General features: G+C 35.6%; 1 protein-coding gene and 1 long non-coding RNA gene across 8 annotated transcripts in view; one reads left to right on the forward strand and one right to left on the reverse strand.

Annotated features, from left to right (window-relative positions):
- PHF6 (PHD finger protein 6) overlaps positions 1–21,975 on the forward strand; it is a 50,239-nt gene that overhangs the window by 1,840 nt on the left and 26,424 nt on the right. Inside the window, exons 2-5 of one of the 2 annotated variants that reach the window (XM_079909774.1) lie at positions 2,227–2,410; positions 2,647–2,748; positions 16,230–16,363; positions 16,630–16,673. In XM_079909774.1, the coding sequence (XP_079765900.1) occupies positions 2,273–2,410; positions 2,647–2,748; positions 16,230–16,363; positions 16,630–16,673 (418 nt within the window). In that variant the 5' untranslated portion in view covers positions 2,227–2,272. Of the gene's footprint in view, positions 1–3; positions 2,411–2,646; positions 2,749–16,229; positions 16,364–16,629; positions 16,674–21,975 lie in introns of those variants that run through there. The other variant, XM_079909773.1, reaches the window with a different exon arrangement.
- Positions 1–21,975, reverse strand: part of LOC307179923 — a 60,917-nt gene that overhangs the window by 986 nt on the left and 37,956 nt on the right. For 4 of the 6 annotated variants that reach the window (XR_013825607.1, XR_013825608.1, XR_013825609.1 and 1 more), the window contains one exon: positions 2,286–6,473. The exons of 1 other annotated variant lie outside the window; for it this stretch is intronic. This is a non-coding gene — a long non-coding RNA (uncharacterized lncRNA). Of the gene's footprint in view, positions 1–2,285; positions 6,474–21,116; positions 21,244–21,975 lie in introns of those variants that run through there. One more of the 6 variants, XR_013825611.1, reaches the window with a different exon arrangement.

Here is a 21,975-nt window from a genome sequence, read left to right on the forward strand (position 1 = left end):
AATCCATTTACTCATTGCACGTTGGGGAAAGTTTTTAATTGGTTTGGTGCACTTTTATGTGCGTTTCTGTTCACTTTACAAATTATATTTAAACTGATTACAGGAAAAATACACTAGAGTATTTTTGAATGCAAAATAAAGTGTACCTTTTTTTCTCTTTTAGATTTTGGGGTCTTTGATACCTAGAAAAGTAGGTTCTCAAAATTAGGATGAGAAATTTACCTGTTTATAAATGGAAAGAGGCAGGATTCAATATGGGTAGAATTTTGGGGACACCATTTTCAGAATTAATTTTAAGAATAAAAAGTGATGTTCTAATCTAGGAATTTACTTTGTCTTAAGCTGTTTTTATAGCTTATGCTAAGGTTGTACAGAAATTACACATTAAGACGTCTGTATAGATTGGATTCATAATGTGCCATCCTTTCAGCTGGCCAAGGATGACCAGGAGAAATGCTGAATACATTACAGTGCTTTCAGAGTGCTTACTGTTCATTGCACAGTAGTAAAGAAAGCTAATTTAGAACTCAAGTAGCAAATTCTGGAGCTATTTATGAATTTTGATGTTTTGCATATTTAATTCTAAAGATGTTGGCAGCTACATTCTTGATAAAGCAACTGAACACATATTTGCCTGAGCAAATGCAAACACACTTCCCCTTTTGTTTCTTTTGTTTCTCTGTTATGTTCTTTTTTTTTTCTTTAATCCTAAAAGTATTTGCTGCCTGTTTTCAATCAGTTTCACGGTTTATAGCCAGTGCTATGAATACAGTACTGTTGTAAAGTATCCGATGCCATTTGGAAGAGTGAAGTATTTAAAATTGTAAATAGCCTTAAGAGTTTGTTAAACCCATCAATGCAGAGACTGTCAGGGCCTTTGAAGTTTCATTAAAGAGAAAAACCTAGATGTAAATTGCTGAGAAGACCTGTTTCTTTGTGACTTCGTGTTCAGTTTTAAGTATTTGCATTGTTACATTGTAAAGCACTGAATGGTTTGCAGCTACCACCTTGCTGGCTTCCAACTGCTCCTGTTCTTGTTGGTGAGCAAGTGCTTCTCAGAAAGAAACAGTGTAGTGTTAGTGAGTCCATTTTTTCAACATATTTTGAAAATGTTCAAATGTATGGAGGAATGGAAAGAATTTAGTAAATGTTAACACAAAAATTTGAGATTTTATTGACTGTAATGTGTGTTGTGGTAACCTGGGTCCTGAACTGCTTAGTTATGTTGATTTGGGAAACCTCCACAATTCAAATAACTGATTCTACATTTGTTTATAGTCTTCTGAAGAATCCATGTTGAGATTGATGATCTAAATCTGAAACCTTCCATGTTAGAGCTTTTCTTCCCTTTTTTTGTTTGACTATACTACCTATAGTTATAATTTGACTAAATTTAAGGCTCATTCAGAAAAATTTTCCTTTCTTTATACAGTATTACTAATTAAGGTATGAAAGTTACTACATTTAGAACACGACTGTCAGTTTGTAACTTTAATAAGCATATTTTTGGAGTAACTCTCAGTCAGGTAATACAGTTGTTTTTATAAATGATTGGTTCCTAAAGTCTGCGTTTTTGAATAGACTGGTGTAAAGCTGAATGTTTTCCTTACTTGCAAAAGGAATACAATAGCAAAAACTAATAAAGATGTATACATGGTTTTTTTAAACTTGAAAATAATTCAACTTTTAAAAATAAGTGTTCCAAAGTCATGGTTATGTAAATTCATTTCTCATTTGTTGGATTATCAATATGTGAGCTTTAAGGAGTTGTGCAGTTATAGAATTCTGTTCACCCTGGATATTGTGTAGTTCTCTTATTAGTTTTTGCTCTGCTCTTAGATGTATAATTCTTTGTCTCCTTGAAGGGGCACCTAGCTAGCTATACATGAAAAATGTTTTTCATTAATTATGTCAGCAGATGACTACTTTAATATCATACACTGTTCGTGTTTTATGTATCCATGCAGAAATAGTTCTAATTATTTCACATGTCCCTTAATTTGAGAGCAGTTTGATTTTTCTCAGTACTTCATTAACTTATCTTTATGCATATGCTGTACATTTTTTAAAATTACAGAGGTTTGAATATTAATTTGTCTATACTAAATAGCTATTTTTAAATGCATATATTAAGACCTAGGTCAAATATTAAGCAATTTATATTACTGTGTAAACTGATTTTTAAAACAAAATTAACCATTTTGTTGCCCTTCTTATTCTCTGTAGCATTTCTTGAGACATAAAGTGGCATTCTAAAGGCAATTTAAAAATCATGTCAAGCTCAGTTGAACAGAAAAAAGGGCCTACAAGACAGCGCAAATGTGGCTTTTGTAAGTCAAATAGAGACAAGGAATGTGGACAGTTACTAATATCTGAAAACCAGAAGGTGGCAGCACACCATAAGTGCATGGTAAGTATGCCCGCAGCAACCAAGAGATCTGAAACCATGAGAATCTTAATAATGAATATTCCTGATTACTAAACAAAACAAAACAGCAAAACCAGTTAAACTTCTAAGAAATGGTTTCTCCCTAATGCTATGCCATTTTTACTTGAATATTTCCTTTTAAATTTAGCATCTTATTCACTGTTTCACTGTAATTTCTTTATATATGAACCTTAATTTTTTTTAAATGTAATTTATAGCTCTTTTCATCTGCTTTGGTATCATCACACTCTGATAACGAAAGTCTTGGTGGATTTTCTATTGAAGATGTCCAAAAGGAAATTAAAAGAGGCACGAAGCTGGTAAGTTGGTATTTCTGCCTCTTGAGAATAAAACTTACTTTAAGCTCATTAAGGAGGAAATTGCTTATTTTAGAGTGTATCGTGTTATTAACTGAGTGTAATTTTTTAAATTGCAGTCTTATTTTTTTCCCCAAATCAGCAAATTGCAAGGCTAGGTTTAACTTATTTGTCAATCAGTGAAAAAGGAGTGAATCAATATGTATATTCATTTTTTTTCTTTTCAAAAAGAATTAAAATCTTCTTGGAGGCCATGTTGACTTACAAAACAAGCAGTTTGCTTAATTTGAATATTTCATGTATTAAAGTCTTCATTCACGTATATTTTGATAATTAAAATTCTGAAATGTTTTCATTTTCCATTAATAAAGTAATTGTGATCATTACAAATGAAGATGACAGAACCCTTTCAACAGGAAAATGTTAGTAGTTGCTGCACAACGTATTTTACCATGGTTCAGCTATACAACACAGCATTTCTGACTTTGGATAACTTTTGGTGAATCTTACAGTTTTTCTGAAGCTGTGCTAAGTGTAATGTTCCTACAGTTGTCTTCACTACCAAGTAACCAGTTTGGCAAGATACTGTATTGCTCTTTTGGAGAGGCAGTGTCGTCTCTGTTGCTATTTAATACATTATGGTTTACATTGAGACAGTGTCTTCTCATTTGGTTATTTTTCTCCTCTGAGCTCTTTATTGAAATTACATCTGTAAATGTACCTTCAGTAGCTCCACTATCAAGTGTTTCATTATTTTAAAGATGGGTTTGGCAGAACATATATCTATGTTCCTAGGCACTAAGTAATCTCATATTTCGTAAAGAATCTAATGGGAAAGGGGGGGGCTATCATTTTTTTTTTTTTTTTTTTTTTTTTTGCGGTACGTGGGCCTCTCACAGTTGTGGCCTCTCCCGTTGCGGAGCACAGGCTCCGGACACGCAAGCTCAGTGGCCATGGCTCATGGGCCCAGCCGCTCCGCGGCATGTGGGATCTTCCCAGACCGGGACACAAACCCGTGTCCCCTGCATCGGCAGGCGGACTCTCAACCACTGTGCCACCAGGGAAGCCCGGGGGCTATCATTTTGATGTCAGGAATAATCTATTTTGAAAAGTAGTCAGTTTTCTAGTATTAGTTGAAAAAAAAAGAGAAAAGCAATACGAAGATGTTCAAAGATAACATTTGAGATTTGTTTTAAGGATAAATAGTCTCAAACCCTAGAATCAGTATTGGCACAAATGGGAATTCAGAGGTCAGACAGTTTTTGTTGTAGTGAGACCTTAACTGTGAAAATGTTTATATTCCCCACCCTCAAAACTGTAGATAGCAATAGAATGCTGCATTTTTTTAAAAATGCGTTTTTTTTTTTTAATTTGGTGGTTTTAGATTTCTTCATGTTACTGTGGCTTGCTGAGTTTTGAGAACCAGAGCAGTTATGTTTTTATTTCCTAGTCCTTAAAAACAACTTTGGGTACAAAGAAAGAATACTATTTACTTGAAGCTAGTTGTACTGTAACCCTTATCACCCCATTATTTATTCCTTGGCATTATGAATATTCCTGGAAAATGCATCTACATCCTGACTTGTTAGCATTTTTGTTATTTGACATGGCTGCTCTAGTCAGAACAGGAGCAGGTTTGGTCCCTGATGTTACTGTGTTATTAACAAATGCAGTGCCTAGTTTTATATGAAGCAGCAGCATACATCTGGCAGTATTGCTGAATTCAATGGAGATTTAATTTATTTGTACCTGTTTGTGCAGAAAGCATCAGAACTTTGTACAGATTTCACTATTATAAATGGTTTTGATTAATTTTTAATGGTATGGTGTAGGGAGTTAATTTTTTTGCCCAAGTGTAGTGAGTTATAAATAACTAAGCTTGTTCCTTGATCTAGGGAGTAGAACAGTATTGGAGGTTAAGACCACAAGCTTTAGTAACTAACTAGCTGGGTGACCCTGGGCAAGTTGATTTACTTCTCTACACCATGTTTTCTTCGCCTGCCAAAAGGAGATAACGGTAGTACTTGCCTTCCAGGGATATTGTGAGAATCAAAAAAGAGACGATACAGGATTTAGCATGGTACCTGGTACATGGTTAAGACTTGATAAATGGTAGCCCCTGTTGTAGTTATTGTTCGTAAGTAATAATAAGATCCTGCTAATATTGTTGTAGGCTAATGAAAAGGATGCTGGGCTGGGAATTCATGAGGCCTGTTTTTAAATAACTGCCACTGACACATTATATAACTTAGGACAAGTCACCAACAGTAAACGGATAATGCTGTATCACTGCTTACTAAACAGTGATGTTGCATAACTAAAGAGTGCTATAAGAGATATAAAGAGTTACCTTAGGAAAGGTGTGGGTTTTTTCTTTTTTGTTTTCTTTTTTGGCTGTGCCGCATGACTCGTGGGATCTTAGTTCCCCGACCAGGGATTGAACCTGCGCCCTTGGCAGTGAAAGCATGGAGTTTTAGCTAGTGGACCACCAGGGAATTCCCTTAGGAAAGGTGTTTTATAGCCATTTTGAGGCTGTGGGCATCCAGCATTGCGGAATAGTGGCAGAAGGAGAGAACTTTTGAGCCAGGTATATAATTTTGCTCCCTTTCCTTCTCTTAAAATGTCAGAATTTAAATAATTTACATAGGGGCTAGGACTGGAGTAGCATTTGTATGTTTAATTTTGAAATAATTTTTAAGTCACCTTTTAACCTTTAGTTTTGTCCCTTCCATTACATCATTTTTACGTGAAATACTATCAAGTAACCAAAATTCCAGATTTTGGTTTTCTTATTTACTTTTCCCTTTGTAGATTTGTATAAGCAATAAAAGGGCCATAAATCAAATAGAAAGGGAGAAAAAAAGTGAAGAGTTTCATGTAAGTAGGTAAGCTACGTGTAAACTAGATAATCAGTTTCCATAATTGACTTTTTAAGGCATTTTATCCTGTGAGTCTGCCCTGGCTCCTGTTCATCTAGATTTTAGGTGAAAAGTGGGTCATGAATTCCCGTTGAAAATAATGAAAAATAGGAGTGCTGGTCCATGGGTGCTTTTAAGACAGGTTCCAGTCTGTATCTCGTGCTGGCTCCAGAGGTTCTCACTTGCCCCAAAGAAAAGTATAAAGAGAAGAGTCTGGGGTTTGAGGTGAAAGTATATAGGCGGCCAGATGGGTCAGAGTCTTGAGAGGATGGGAATTCACAGTAGAGCAGGAGGTATGGGTGGCAAGTGTGTTCTTGCTGCCATAGGCCATTTTCCAAGATTTTCATGTCAGCCAGAAGGATCAGGGAGGAAAGCCATTCCACACAAACATATTCATCTCTTTTACATCACCTTTAAGCACCAAGATGGACCAGGAGACATTTGCCAGCCTACTAAGGTTTTTATAATTTGAGACTCTGTTTTTGCAATTAAGACAGATTTTTTTTTCCAGAATGGTTTCTAGTTCCTCTTGAATTCATATGTGGAGACACCACATCTGTACCATCTACGCTTATTCTCCAGCCATCTAGCCAAGAAATGCAAATTTCCAAGTAAGATTATGAGTTATCGTTGCCGTTTTCATTTGTTTAAGGAGACACTTGAGTATATTTGAAGAACATACTCTTGCTGGATGAAACTAGGTGGTGAGATCATTAAGAGTATCTACATCGGGGGAATTCCCTGGCAGTCCAGTGGTTAGGACTCGGCACTTTCACTGCTGGGACCAGGGTTCAATCCCTGGTCAGGGAACTAAGATCCCACCAAAAAAAAAAAAGGAAAAGAAAAGAAAAAGAGTATCCACATCAGATAGTTACTGTTAAAATTGGTACCTATGTCACATATATCACAGACTCTAGGAACAGAAGGAGTTGAGAGGCCATTTAGTTCACTTTCCTTCCCCTTAGGCAAGATTACCTAAAAGCCATGTAACATAGATTTTTTTGTCTATCTTATTTTAAATATATCAAGAAATTGTGATTCTACCCAAGCAACCTGAAACAGGACGAGTATTATATAACACTCTTCACAGTTGCGAAATTCATCCTCCTGTATAACTCAAGTATCTCACTTAAGTTAGAGTCATTTATTCTAGGTCTGCCTCTTTCCATTAAAGGAAATATTTGGTTTTTTCTATATTAAAAATGAAAAGTCCTTCATAAACTTGATGACTATCCTCAGGTCATTCCTAAACTTTCCCTTTTTCAAACTAAATTTTACTCACATGTCTTAAGAAGTCCTTTGAACATTTTTCCTGCTTTTTTCAGTAGCAGAAATAGCTAACATTTATTGAACACTTAATATGTGCTAGGAACTGGGCTAAGTACTTTAAATACATGAACCTTTTTAATCCTTACAGTCATATTGTGAGATAGGAAGGTATTCATTCTCACTTTACAGATTAGGAAACTGAGGCTCAGAGAAGTAACCTGACTATGGTCATATAGCTAGTAAGTGGCAGAGCTGGAATTTGAATCCAGGGCCAGTTAACTCCAAAGCCAGAACTCTTAATCTCCAAAGCCAGAACTCTTACTCTCTAGATTATACTAGACTGCCTTTTAAGCTACCTAACCAAAAATCACATTTTAAAAAATGTAATGATTAGAGCTTAGAAGTTTTCTAATAAAGATGGAAATAGTACTGAATTTAGGACATAATCAGACTCCTATTAATATATTCTGTTAATAGCATTGTTTTGGGGACAAAAATCCTACATACATACTATGTAAGAATATGCCAAGTCTCTATTGCCCTCAAGATACTTTTTGTAGCCTCTGAAAATAAAAAGACAAATTTTACATAGTGTTTAGTTTATTTACTCAGTACCAGTAGAGTGCTTGGCACCCCAAACAGGGTGTCTCATTTTGAGAGTTCATGATCTAGATATTGGGCATGCCATGAATCTGCATACATGACAATTTATAGATACACCTTTTTATTCTGTGCGGGAGGGATCTTGCCAATTTAGGTGGTTAAGACTACTTCCTAGAGATGGTAAGTTTAAAAAAAAAAAGGATGAGTCCATGAAATAGGTTAACTATAACAGAATGGGTCATTGAGACTGGCAGTAATGGATTAGAATTGAGAAAGGTGGGATGATTACAGGGTCTTCAAACATTAGACAGGAATTTCAACTTAGATAGGAGGGGTAAAGCAAGATTTTTCAGGAGACAGGTGATACACAGTAGTCATTGTGGAGAATGAAGTATAATAATGGCAGCATATTTGTCTGCTATACATAGATGTCCTGCAGGCATCTTAAACTCAACCAGTATTTTTCATCTCCCTACCCTGAAACCAGATTCTCTTTCTGAATCATTTACCTTCAGTTCTTCCTTCTTCCACATCAGTCACATCGATTCTACTTCTGGGATGTCTCAGCCCTCTTGTCTTTCTTACTGCGACCCTTACTTACTGTATCCAGTCTTCCTCTTCCCATCCTTCCAACATACTGCTGGTATTTACTTGATCTCTACTTTTATAACCTAGTATCACTCACTTCCTGACTCCAAACCTTTACTTATTCCTTACTGCCTACAAAATAATATCTGCCCTTCAGAAGTCGTACCTTAACCCACTTTTTCCATTCCTAATGTCATCCCCTCTCCTCTCGGTTTCCCAAGTATCCTCTGCTTGTCCCCATATCTGTGCATGTACAGATGTTATTCATCTCCTAGCTGCCTCTCAGAACTTCTGTCTGTTTTTGAGTCTAACTCAACCTTCACCTCTGTCATAGAGTTTAACAATATGCATTGTACTTGTTACACGTGCGCAAGCCATGCTTCTCCACTGTGTTGTGAACTCTGGGAGAGCAGACTGTATTTTCTTTGCCCAGCATAGGATTAAGTGGGGGAAATGCATGGAAAACACTTAGCATGATGCTTGGCGTATCATTTGTGCTCAGTTATACTCTAGTAAGTGGGCACTCATTAACTGTTGGCTGAATTTGAAGGAGGGAAGGGCTTCAATTGGATGATAGTGTGAAGCTTAAATAATGGGCTAGGTGTAAATTGACCACGGAAGTAATAGTATAAGCATAAAATTCCTGTGTTTTGGTTAATCAGTGTTTTAGTGTTGTTTGCAGCTCTAGCAGTTTGAAGGGGAAGGAGAGAAATCTAGAGGGAAAAATCAGGTTGGTTATTTGTTCAGGATGGTGGAGAGCTGTGTATGCCTCAAACAAGGGCGTTTTCATGTTTCTTCAACCTTCACTCTACCAGTAGGGTGTTAAATTTTTGTTGTTTTCCTCAGGCATTGTATTCGTCAAGGCCTCCATCTAGATTCTAGAAATCATCTGTCTGTCCATTTATCAGATACTTAATTGGGTGCCTACTTTGTACCAAGCACAATGCTAGACACTTTGTATGCAATCATGAATAAATGTACTTTAGCCTTAGAAGTATGTAAAGAATGCCACAGGGGAGCTGGGAGAGAGGACCATAATTAATTTTACCTGAGAAGTCAAAAGACTTCATAGAAAGTGACATTTGAAGTGTGTTCCACTGGGAAAATGATGCTGTAGAACTCAAAGGGGGAAGAGTTTCAAGGAGGAGGAAGTACTTTTGACAAGTATTAAATGAATATTAAATGCCAGTGCTATTTAAAGTAGAGTGTGTGTGGCTTATTTGGCATTCAGTAAGGGTAAAATGGAGCACCCAAAGTGTATAGAACGCAACCACTGCTTACTACATACAAAGAAGCAGAAGATGCCAGGTAATTAATGGTGCTACCAAATCCTTAGAGCACTGGTACTTAACCAACTATTAAACCAGAAAGGGGTGTGGGTGGGTTGCAGATAGGTATTTTCTGAAAAAGATTCCCAAGTGATTTTTGATGAACACTTTCCGTTACGGACCATTGCCTTAGGACAGGGGTTGGGACACTTTGTGTAAAGGATCAGATAATAAATATTTAAGGCTTTGCTAGCCATATTGTTTCAGTGCGGTCACAGACTATACACAAAGAAGTGAACATGTCTGTGTGCCAGTAAAACTTTATTTGTGAAAACAGGTGATGGGCCGAATTGGGCTTGCAGGATCCTTGCCTTACAGTATTTTGGGGGAAAAACAGGTAAATTTTTTCCTGAACATTTGTTCACTGGCTTCGTTGTCATCTGTGTAACTAAGTGTACATGCGTCATGAATGTATTCGTATAAATGTGAATTTTTTGAAAGCTCATCATGGCATGCAGATTAATTTAAATGTGCGCAGATACTTTACGTGTCGTTTATATAAAATGAACTTTGTTTTACTTTGGAGGTGATTAAGGAGAATGAATGTGAGGCCAAAGAGAAACTTCAGATCTAATGATGAAGAAAATCAGGTCTTTGACTATTACTGAATAAATTAATTTTTAAAAACTTCACAAATTTTTTTCCTTTGCCTTCATTGAATATTGATACTTCTTTGTAATTGAGAATACTGTAAATTTATGTCATTATATAATCACTTCTCGCTTATTTGTGCTAATGGACGAGAACCCAAACCAGTAGCATAAAATAATCTATGTCTGGTTTTGGGGGGACGTCTTGCTACTTATTTGAGCATGGATTGTAGTTGGTGTTCTTCACAGATTAAGTATAGTAAGCAGCGTGGCACTCCAGAGTACCCTCAGCCTCAAAGACCTACATCTTAGAAGAGCTTAAACAAAAAGATCTGAGCTCAGAAAAACTCTGAATCTTTCAGATGAATAAAACAAACTTCAAAAGCTCCGATAAGATAATTTTATATTCCTCATAATGATGATTCATAAAGTTGGATGGAGTTGGAGTATGTGATATTGAGAGCTAGGTCAGGAGACTAGGTTAAGTAAGAGCTTGACAGGCTTACTTGCCCTCTGATTTCCAAGAGACTTCTGAAATTATTTATTCAGTAACTGCTTAGAATTATCTATTACTTTAGTAAAAAACAAGTGCTTTTCAGTAGCCCTGTTTTTTAGAAGCACTTGGAATTTAAGGTCCTAATCTATCAAATCACTTTTCAGTGACTTTGACAGCTTTCAGATTTCATTTTTGCTTTCTAGCTTTCTACTTAGACCTAATTATTTTATTATATAACCCTTATTAAGAATATTTTATTAAGTTTGTATTTTTTGAGACCTTCTTCAAAATGCTGTATATATATATTTTTTAATTGTAGCTGTAGGATAAACCAGAAACAGTTATGAGTTCATGTTCCACCTTTCCGGGCAATGGTAATTTTTTTTTAGGGGTTTTTAACAAATCAAGTGGACAGCATCTGCTAACCAGATAATTCAGAGGTTACTCTGTTTTCTGACTGTGTTGGATATGTGAGGTATTACTCTATATAAAGTAATGAACCTGGAGTTAGGAGCATTTTTTAGGCAGCTCTGAAAACTTGCCCCAACCGCACTGTCCTCCATTCTAGTTTTAACCGGAGGTAGTGTTTTCTGTTATTAAAAATAACACAGAATAACAAACACCAGTGTAAGGTGAACTACTCTCACTTTATTTTTGTCTCGTTTCTCCTGTGAAAATATCCTAGGTACACTATTCCCAACTCCCAAGTGCTTTTTTTAAAAAGATTTTTTGACCTGGACCATTTTTAAAGTCTATTGAATTTGCTACAATATTGCTTCTGTTTTATGTTTTTGGCTCCGAGGCATGTGGGATCTTAGCTCCCCAACCGGGGATGGAATCCGCACCCTCTGCATTGGAAGGCGAAGTCTTAACCACTGGACCACCAGGGAAGTCCCTCTGATTTTTCTTTGTTTTGCTTTTGTTTTTTTTTCCTACAGACTTTTTTTTTTGAAACCTCTTTCATTCTCTGTACATTTGTAGCAGTTTTCTTGCAGCAGGTATCTTGAGAGTAGTAAGTACTTGGCTGTGAGAATTTATATTTATACACTGGTGGTCAGTTACTGACATGCATAGTAGATATACAGCAGTTAAGCTGAGCAAGCTAAGACTTAGAGCTTTTCCCCAAGAGCCTTCTCTTTCTGCCTGTCCTAGAAGTTGGCAATCTCATTTGTTTTGCCTTGTCTCTGTCTGTGGTCTTAGTTGAGTTTTCCCTGAGCTTCCCCCATAGCAACTAAGAAAGCAGTATTTTTCCTTTTATTAACTTAAGACTTCTTCCTTTTGCAAAGTGAATTTCAGTCCTGGCCTATTTCAGTTGACTGAGGAGCAGGTATGTCCCAGCCTCTGTCTTCAGCGGGACTTTAGCTAAGTCATAGTCCTTTCAGTTCCGTTTGTCTCCTCTCATGCGTGACTTAGTTCCTCTTTCGTCTGTGGATCAGCTCCTTGAGACTCTGCTTGTGTGGCACAACTTAATCTTAACATAGTAAAGCTTCACAGACAGTAGAACCCTGGTTACCAGGGGCAGGAGGGGTGGGGGAAATGGGAGATGTTTGTCAAAAGGTACAAAGTTGCAGTTATGTAGGATAAATAAGTCTAGAGATCTCCTGTACAGCATGATGACCGTAGTTAATAATACCCTATGGTATCGTGGACATTTGTTGAGAGTGGATTTCTGGTGCTTGTACCACATGCACTAAAAAAATGGCAATTATATGAAGAGATGGATATGTTAATTAGCTCAACTCTAGTAATCATTTCACTATGTATATGTATATTAAAACGTATACATCCTAAATATATATAATTTTTATTAACATTTTTTAAAAAGATAGTATGATATGTAAACATCTATAAGAGTCTCTTTTTCTAATCTCCCCATTTTGGAAGAAGTAATGGATTATTGAAATTTATTAGGTCTACTAGGTAGCAAACTGAATAGAGGAATAAAAGTAAAAGAAAAATCATTAACAACAAAGAAATTTTCACCTCTATTTAAAGAACTTGAAATCAGGGTATAGGCAGGATAAGCTGAGAATTGACATTTATACCTATATTGAAGACAGGAAGTTGGCCTTCAACAGAATATTTGATATGTGGGACAGACCTTTTTTCAGGGAAGAGGAAGTCCGCCACTGTCCTTGAGAAATGTGTTCCTGTCAGATTAACTTTGATTTGCCCACATGGAGAGCAACCTGGCTACAGTGCAAGCATGACACTCGTTCTGCTGAGGGCCCAGTAGGGCCTGTGACAGATTGGAGGGCAAATAAATGTTTTGTGTAAAGAGGAATACAGGATAACATCACTCAGGTCCAACCAACTGGTGCCTTGCTGTGTCGGGGGGGGCCCGTTTTCCTATTATTCTACTTTTTTTTCAATAGAAGTCCTCTTTGTTTTATTTTCCATAATACTTTTTTTTTTAAAGAAAAGTATACTAGCCACCTATCTATTTTCTCAACTTCTTTAATTTTCTTTTTATCTCTTCTTGATTCTCTCTGCTCATTCTGTGTCCCTTCAATTGGATTGTTCGCAATTTCACCTTTCCAAATCAGACTTTTAAAATATTTTTAGATGTATTTTAAGATAATTATGTCAAGTCTGCAGGTATTAGAAACGTGAATGAGAAAAAGATATGCCATATGATATTAAAATCTTCAATAACAGAGTAACCTGAGTTTCTGTAGTTAACTGGTTATACTTTGGGCAGATTTGAATTTATAACCAGCCAAAACACGTTTTGATATATTTTGGGCATTTGGTTTCCTTCTCATTCTCGATAATTGAGTACTACATGGTAAGTCACAGTGTTTGTCTTCCAAAAAACTCGTTCTAGAAGCACTTGATGGATAAAGTCTATACATTTATAAAGATAAATTAGTCATACAAGGAAGTAAAATGGTAATAGCCAAAATGAATACTCTATCTTAAGTCCCATAAGCGTTCAAGTAAAAAGAATTATTTCAGGTGTTGCAATATAGTAGTGATGTCTTGAACACAGTAGTGTTCCCATTCTGTATTCATAGGTACGCAAGCAGATATACATTTTATATTTAGTTTTATTATGGACACTTTTTTGGTATTTTCTTAGTACTTTGCCAGAATTTCTTATACAAGCAGAAATACCTGCTTGTGTATGAATGCTGCATAAAATAGATCCTGTGAATTCTAATTAAGAAAAATTCCTACTCCTAGCCTTGAGAAGAATCTTCCACTCTCTGAAAACATTTTTATTGGGATATCTTCCTCTTTCTTTTCTTCCTTGAGATAAACTGACAAAAATGAGAATAAGCTTTTTCTCACTTAAAAAATTTTTATTTGTTCTGAGTTGCTGTAGTTAACTGGTTATACTTTGGGCAGATTTGAATCTATAACCAGCCAAAACACATTTTGATATATTTTGGGCATTTGGTTTCCTTCTTATTCTCAGTAAACTGAGAGATGGGTATTGAAATCATTTGCTAGAGTATTTCCAATGGTTTTTAAATAATTTTTTGTAATTTCCCCTTTGTAGAAAAATCAGAAAATATACGAAATGATGAAGAAGAAAACCAATCACACACAGATAGTCACTCAGCATTTTGCTATGTTTACTTCCACCTATTTTCAGAGTATATGTTGTAAACATAATTAGCATACCTAACTCTGCATCCTGCTTTATTTTTTCACTTAATGTTATACATAAACCTTTTCCCATGCCATTAAAATGTTTTTGAAAAGAGTAAAGAACATTCCTACATATGATTGTACCGTAATTTATTTAAACATTTTTCAGTGGTTGTTTTCCACAGGTGGTTTTACATTTTGGGCTATTCCAACTTTGCAGTGAAAATGATTGCATATAAATCGTTTAAGTATGATTTATTTTGTAGACTAGATTAATTCAAGGAAAATTACTGGATCAGAGAGTATAAACTTTTAATAAGTTCTAAGATAAATAAGGCAAGTTGCTGTCCAGAGAGTATACCAATTTCCAGCAGTATCTGAGAGTGCCCATCTCACTGTGTTTGCCAGTGCCGAGCCTCTACAGGATTTTTAACAGTACCTCTCCTTTTATTTTTGCTTGCTCATTGAACTCAATAATTTTTTTCAGAATGTACCCATGCAAACACATTTTCGATGTAATTTCAAAATGAGCTACTTGCAGTACAGTTCTTAATGAAGTAATGGTAATGTTCAATTTATTAAGTTAAAAACCAAGTGACAGTATGTACAAAATTACATAGAAAAATACTTTCACGTAAGCATAGCAACACTGTAATGGTGTCTACACTTGGTGAGTATGAGTGATCTTTTAATTTTCGTTGTGCTCTTTCGTGTTTTCCACAATTTCTGTAAGTCTATGATTTTTTTGATTAGAAGTATAATTTACTAAAATAGTAGAACCTCATAAATAAGTTGTAGTACAAATGCTCCACCTCCTCAAGAATTTATAAGCCACCCAAAAGCATTTAACAGCTTTCCCTGCTTGATAATTTGGCACAGTGTTTCTTTTTACAGTATTGCTTTGAAGTTTCTATATTTATTTAAGGAAGTGGTGTATTTCTTTCGCATTAATAATGGGCACTGGCCATCATGTTTTCTGGGAAGTACCTGTATTGAGAATGTTTGTTTCTGACTTACATAGGAGTCTTTTTTAAATGATAGCTTGAATGAGAGGTTGAGTGTTTGACTTGCTTAGAGAAATGTAAGGCAATTTATTAGAATTTACATTAGCCTCTTGGTACACTAAAATTGCTTAGGAGCCAAGTAATGCAAAAATTAGGATGTTCTTTATGTTAAAATTAATCAAGAGGAAGGAGAACAGTTCCAAATGAGGCATCTAACAACAAAGAAACAAATGAACAGATTTTAAGATTTACCTTACTGTGAATTTATTTTTGCATGGCATTTATAGCTTAGGAGACAGCCTGATTAAAAGTCCACTCAGTACCGTATACTATGATATGTTAATCAAAACCACTAACAGTCATTGTTATGTACTTTTCTTAAAGAATTTGTTTCTAAATTTAGACATGAGCTAGTTAAACAGTATGAATTATCCAATAAAGTCAGAAGGTAAGGTATATTAAAATATCTTGAAAGAATCTGTTTTATCTACTTCCTCGACTTCATAATGTGAGAGGTAAGTAACAGATTAAATTAAAATAGATGAGCATGTTTTCACAATCAATTTGACATCACAAAATATTTTTAGGGCTCGAGGTATTTGAAAATCTACCTAATTCTTTTATCTTCTCTCCTTCCCTCACTTGAAATTGATTTTACCAGGTTCCCAAATAGTATGTGAGTTTTTTTCTAAAAATTCTCATTGATAGGTGGAAATGTGAAAGAAAATTTTTTCTGGAATGAGCCATTTTCTCCAGTTACTCATTTCCAGGAAGATCTGGATTGTGAAAAGGTCTACAGCTTACATTCCTGATTTGCAACATTTCAGATTTTCTCTTAACCACAATGAACCAATAGATATTAATAATATTCCATTAATTTTGTCATAGTTTAACATGGGAAAAAATACTCCCAGTAGAATTTGATTTGAATTATTTCTAGGTGAGAAAACAAGAAAAGTAGCATTATTAGTTACAGAACTTTTCAATAACCAATTTGTTTTCCTTGACAGAGATTTGATATGCCTCTAACCTGATTTCATAGCCATAGCAAAATCACACACTAATAATATTATTTTATTGTTTTCCTGTAGATGTGTTCTTTGTGCCATTGTCCTGGAGCTACAATTGGTTGTGATGTGAAAACATGTCACAGGACATACCACTACCACTGTGCATTGCATGATAAAGCTCAGATACGAGAGAAACCTTCACAAGGAATTTACATGTAATTATTTAACTTCTCTTTTAGTTTTTTTAAAACAGTCATACTTTCTTTAGGCCTTTGTAAAAATTTGTTCCCATTTCAAAGCATTTCATCATCATCGTAAAGGGTGTTTTTGGTAGGGAATTTAATGCTTAGAGAAATGGCATAGAAAGTTTAATGATAAGGTTTTTGGAATCCAGCTTGTGAATGGGGTGAAGTGTACTGCTCATTCTTAATTTGAAAAATGAATTTGGTTTGTTTACTTTTAATTTCTTCATTTTTTGTAGGGTTTATTGCCGAAAACACAAGAAAACTGCACATAACTCTGAAGGTACGTTATTCAGCCACTTTTCAATTTCAAGAGGAAATTTGAGTAAAATATGAGTGAATTATACTGTATTGACTTTTACCACAAGACATATCTCAATATTGAATACATTTTGAAGAATTAAAAGCATTCGGGTGCTTTCTTCAGTAGCACATATACTAATATTGGAACGATACAGAGAAGATTAGCATGGCCCCTGTGCAAGGATGACACGCAAATTCGTGAAGCGTTCCATATTTTTCACAACATTGTAAATCATCTATACGTCAATTAAAAAAAATAGAATGCTTAACCCAGTTCCTACAGAGATTCAAAGCCTTTTGAGAGCAGTTTTATTATATCTGTAAATTAATTCCCTTTTTATTCCTATTATTAAGATTTATAACTAAGATATTTAAGTATAGAGAACACGTTCTGTTCGCTTTTAAGTTTAAGCCCTATAAAAATTATTCAAGTTATGAATGAACCATTATGAGGGGGAAAAAAGAGAGAGAAGCATTCAAATAAACTAATGTACATAGTGAAAAAGATCTGAATTTTTAAGAAAACTTTTACCCCAAAATTCTTATGAAGAGTATGTTGAGAATGTATTTATCTTTAGGGGGAAATGATGCTAGTGGTTACAGATTTCTGTGTTCAGGTAAGTATGTTAGTAGATTGTAAAGGTAATAATTAGAAACCTTGCTACTGTCAGATAAAGAAAACGTGAACTGGGGATACTAGTGCATTTTGTGATAAACAGGCTTTCTGTTAAATTTTTATTCACATTGTAGTACTTCTTTTTCTTAATACAGACATGTTCATAAGAGGTAATCACTTTTAAAATACAAAGTTTTAAAATTGTTTTATAGTTTATTTCCACTTAAATTTATACAAAACCAGGATAGTCATGTTCATGTATAGTTAGCCAAGCTGTAGTTGGTCTTTAAAAGATATGGGAAAGTTCTCAAATTGAATTCTGACTTGTTTCAAACCTTTTCAAACAGATGGTTTTGATACTTTTACTAGCAATATAAAAAGGCTTAGATTTAATTTGAGATTGTTCTATCCTTCCATTTAGATTAGAGATCTTTAAAGTTTTTGTTAGCTTCTGAGAACGTGTTGCTTAGAATTAAGAATGGTTTGAGCCTGTTGTTTTAGGAAGTTGTTGCTTTTATAAAGACTTACCTAGTTATCAGTGTTAGCATATTAAAATTTGTGGCCCTTTTTTGATCTCTTAGATCTTGGTTTTATAATACAAAATAGTATTGTTTCCCCTTCAGGACCAGATTGGTCTAAATACTTTAGAAGTGCTGGTTAAAAATTCAGTGTTTAGCAAAAACTTGTCATTAAGGTAAACATATTGGACAAATAATAAGAACAGAATGTTTTTGAGGTGATAAAGTACAACTGATAAACTTTATAGTGTTTTCCTTCAGTTTTTTCTCACTTAATTCTGTAATTGAATTGAAAAACCTTTCGTGAAAGGTTAAGAGTAAGCTTTCCCACCTTTCATTGCTTCAGGTTTTAACAGCGGATTTATTTGATTCTCTTCACAATTGTAGTGAGCATATATGAAAAGGCAAGGATTGAGACTTAATAATCTGACGAATACAAGTGTGTCAGCATACTGGGGCAGGATATTTGAGGGTGGCAACAATGATTAATATAGTCATCTCCCCTTTTATTTCCTCAGTTTCTGAGGCTGATAGTACCATCTAGTGGTAGAGATAAGTCAGTGCAGACTACATAAAAATAATTTTGACCACCTTTTTGCTTTGAGAAACTTTTTAATGAGGAAGATCTAAATTCATGCTTTTCAGGAGGGCTTTCCGTTTTTTTTAAGATTTTTTCATGTGGACCATTTTTAAAGTCTTTATTGAATTTTTTACCATATTGCTTCTGTTTTCTCTTTTGGTTTTTTGGCCCTGAGGAATGTGGGATCTTAGTTCCCCGACCAGGGATCAAACCTGCATCCCCTGCATTGGAAGGTGAAATCTTAACCACTGGACTGCCAGGGAAGTCCCAAGAGGACTTTTCTTTCAATATAGCTGGCAGGAATACTACAATTCAAATTTGTGATACGATTGATTTGAATTTTGGGTTCAGTGTATAGTTTGGTAGCACATTTGGGTTCCCTGTATTATTGACACACGTAGTATGTTTATACTCATCTTGTAGAACTTGAAAGGATAATATTACAGTTTAAAAGTATGACAGAGTTTCTGTTTATTGAATTTTGACTTTTATCACATTCATCTAGCTTGAATTTATTAGATATTGAGTGCTTTGTCAGAAACAGAACTTCCAATTATTTCATTATTCTAATGGGAAACATATATGCTACTTTATGATTGTAATTTATGTTGGGGGTTTATAGGATTGTATTTCAGGGACTGTCTTTGAGAATTGTATGGCACTAATCTATACAGCAAAGAGGAATTGATACCTTTGGCGATTTCTTGATCGTTTTTGCCATTTGTGGCTCAGTACCTACTTTGCTAATACTCAAAACGATAAATACTATGTAATTCAGTCTGTCATGTTAGCTTGATATAACATGAACTGTGCTTTGAAATATTAAATTTGAGAATCTCTTTACCATCTCCATACTTTTGCCTTTTCCAGAATGTCATATAGTTGGAATCATACAGTATGTAGCCTTTTCAGATTGGTTTCTTTCACTTCGTTGGCCTTTTTTTTTGGTGGGGGGGGGATTAGTTGTTAATGCTTACAAGAAAGGATCCAATGAACGAGAAGAGATTGAAGGTACAAGAAGGAGGATTCAGTGCACAAGTGGAACAATTGTCCTGTGATAAGGAGGTCCTTTCCACTGTAATAGGAGAGAAGGAAGAGGATAAGTGGTTCCTATCAGGTCTGTTTTCTCTGTGAGGGAGAATGTAGGGGGAGGGGTGAGGGTTGGAAGTTGAAGGAGAGAGAAGTTGTTTTGAAAGAATAGTTGTGAAGACCAGGGGAGGAAGTTTGCCTAGAGAAATGTAAAGTTTCTGGACTGAATTGGACCAGTTGAGGTTGGTAACCGTGAATTTATAAAGTGATGCCATCAGTCAGGTTGTGTGACATTTCCTACAGCAGTACAGGATCCTGGGTGTAGAATAGAGAAAGTATCTAGTTGGTTCATTCAGAATCGGAATTTTTCCAAGTGGGTTCAACATAAGAGTAAAGGGATAAGGGAGTTTAGAATATTTGCGAGAGTAAAGAAACTGAAAGGAATTAATAGACTGGAGGTCCTGGTAAGATTGAAGAACAATGAGAATGAAAGTACTTGGGAAAGCAATCATCTGTGGTTCCAAAGTATGATATAGTGATTTCAGAGGTAGAATCCTTTTAGGTGACTATGAGGTATCTGGGTATGATTATAGGGATTAGGTGGTTGATGGAGGACATCAGTGAAGTCTAAGGAACTGAATGGCTGGGTGTTGCTTGGATTGTCCATGTGGATAGTGAAATCACCCAGCATGATGGGCAGGGGTCAGGATGGAGAAGAGGGCTGTGAGCTGTGTGCTAAAGAAAGTGATGTGTGAGTGGAATGATTGGAAGTTGACAATTATTAGCAAGAAGGAGAGGAAGAAGGTAGCATAGTCTGTGGACCAGCAGAATGGACGTCATCTGGGAGTTGTTAGAAATGCCTGATCTGAAGCCCCACCCCTGACCTACTTAATAGGAATTTAAACAAGATCCCAGGTGGTTTGTATGCATATTAATTTGGGAAGCAGTGGTTTAGTTGAATGACATGGACCTCAAAGGTGCAGGGCTTTTTACAAGGGAATGGAGAATTAATGGCTCAACAATGCTGTCTAGCAGAATTTTCTGTGACGATGGAAATGTTCTATATTTGCACTGTCCAATATGGTAGCCACTAGCCACATGTGGTGATTGAGTGCTTAAAATGGTGTAGTGCCCTCCTATATGTTAGAAATGGACAGGAATAGCCAGAATTAAATCCTACATCTTATGTTCTCCCCCCCCGTTGGCCTGTGTTTAGATAATAGGTATATCCTTTACCTTTTTTTTAATAACTTAATTTATTTTATTTATTTATTTTTGGCTGTGTTGGGTCTTCATTGCTGCGCGCGGGCTTTCTCTAGTTGAGGTGAGCGGGGGCTACTCTTCATTGTGGTGTGCCGGCTTCTCATGGCTGTGGCTTCTCTTGTTGCAGAGCACGGGCTCTAGGCGCACGGGCTTCAGTAGTTGTGGCGCGCAGGCTCAGTAGTTGTGGCTTACGGGCTTAGTTGCTCTGCAGCATGTGGGATCTTCCCGGACCAGGGCTCGAACCCATGTCCCCTGCATTGGCAGGCGGATTCTTAACCACTGTGCCACCAGGGAAGCCCTTTTACCTTTTTTTTAAAGCAATATTTCAAAAATGTCAAATGTTCGCAATAGCAAATAGCTTTAGCTTGTAACAGATGCCAGTCTGTATTTTGTAGAAGTACTTTAATATGATAATTTGTCATCACTAAACATATGACTACTTATAAGGAACTGTGATTACAAATGAATGGTGGTTCTTTTAAAATCATTTTCATTAAGGGTATTACGGTCTTTGCATTAAATAATTTATATGGAGCAAAGTAATCTGTGAAGAGATAGAAAACAGTATCTAGAGTAGATGCTGGGTGTTAGATATTCACAGCAAGAATGTGTAGAATGTAAATCATCATCACAAACATAACCTCAGCTCAGTTTAAATTCTTAATTGTAAGGAGCCAAACTTGTGGTTTATTATACTTCTTAAATTACCCAATATAGAATGTTTTGCATGGGATGGGTACTCGAGAAATGTTTGTAACTTATTCATTTTCTTTGGCTTGAAACTAAGAATGGTATTTAACGTGTCACTTGTTCTGGGGTGACACTTCTTGTCCTGTAGCTTCTCTTGTGCTGGGTGTCAGTAGAGAAAGATGAATTAATAAAACAGGGTTTCACTCTGGGGGGAGTTACAGAATTTAGCAGCAGATATGTGACTAACTGATTAAAATACAGTGGTGATACATGGAAGTACTTAGAGATAAAGGGGCATCATGTTTGTATCTTACTCTTTAACCTTTCAGAAAAAGGTATATGGATAGAGAGAATGAATGATAACGTATATATGGTAAGATATTAACATTTGGGTGAAGGGTATATAGGAATTTCTTTTTACAGATTTTTATAAGTCTGAAATTAGTGATAAGTGCCACAATTACAGTGACCATAAAATCCCAGGTGTTCTGAGACAGTGTAAACAAATCAGGGACTTGGTGGAGCCCCTGATGGACAATTTGGGAGCTTTATTAGAGGTGTTTGTCAAATCATATCTCAGTTTATG

This window comes from Stenella coeruleoalba (genome assembly GCF_951394435.1).
Source record: "Stenella coeruleoalba genome assembly, chromosome: X".
Classification (NCBI taxonomy): domain Eukaryota; kingdom Metazoa; phylum Chordata; class Mammalia; order Artiodactyla; family Delphinidae; genus Stenella; species Stenella coeruleoalba.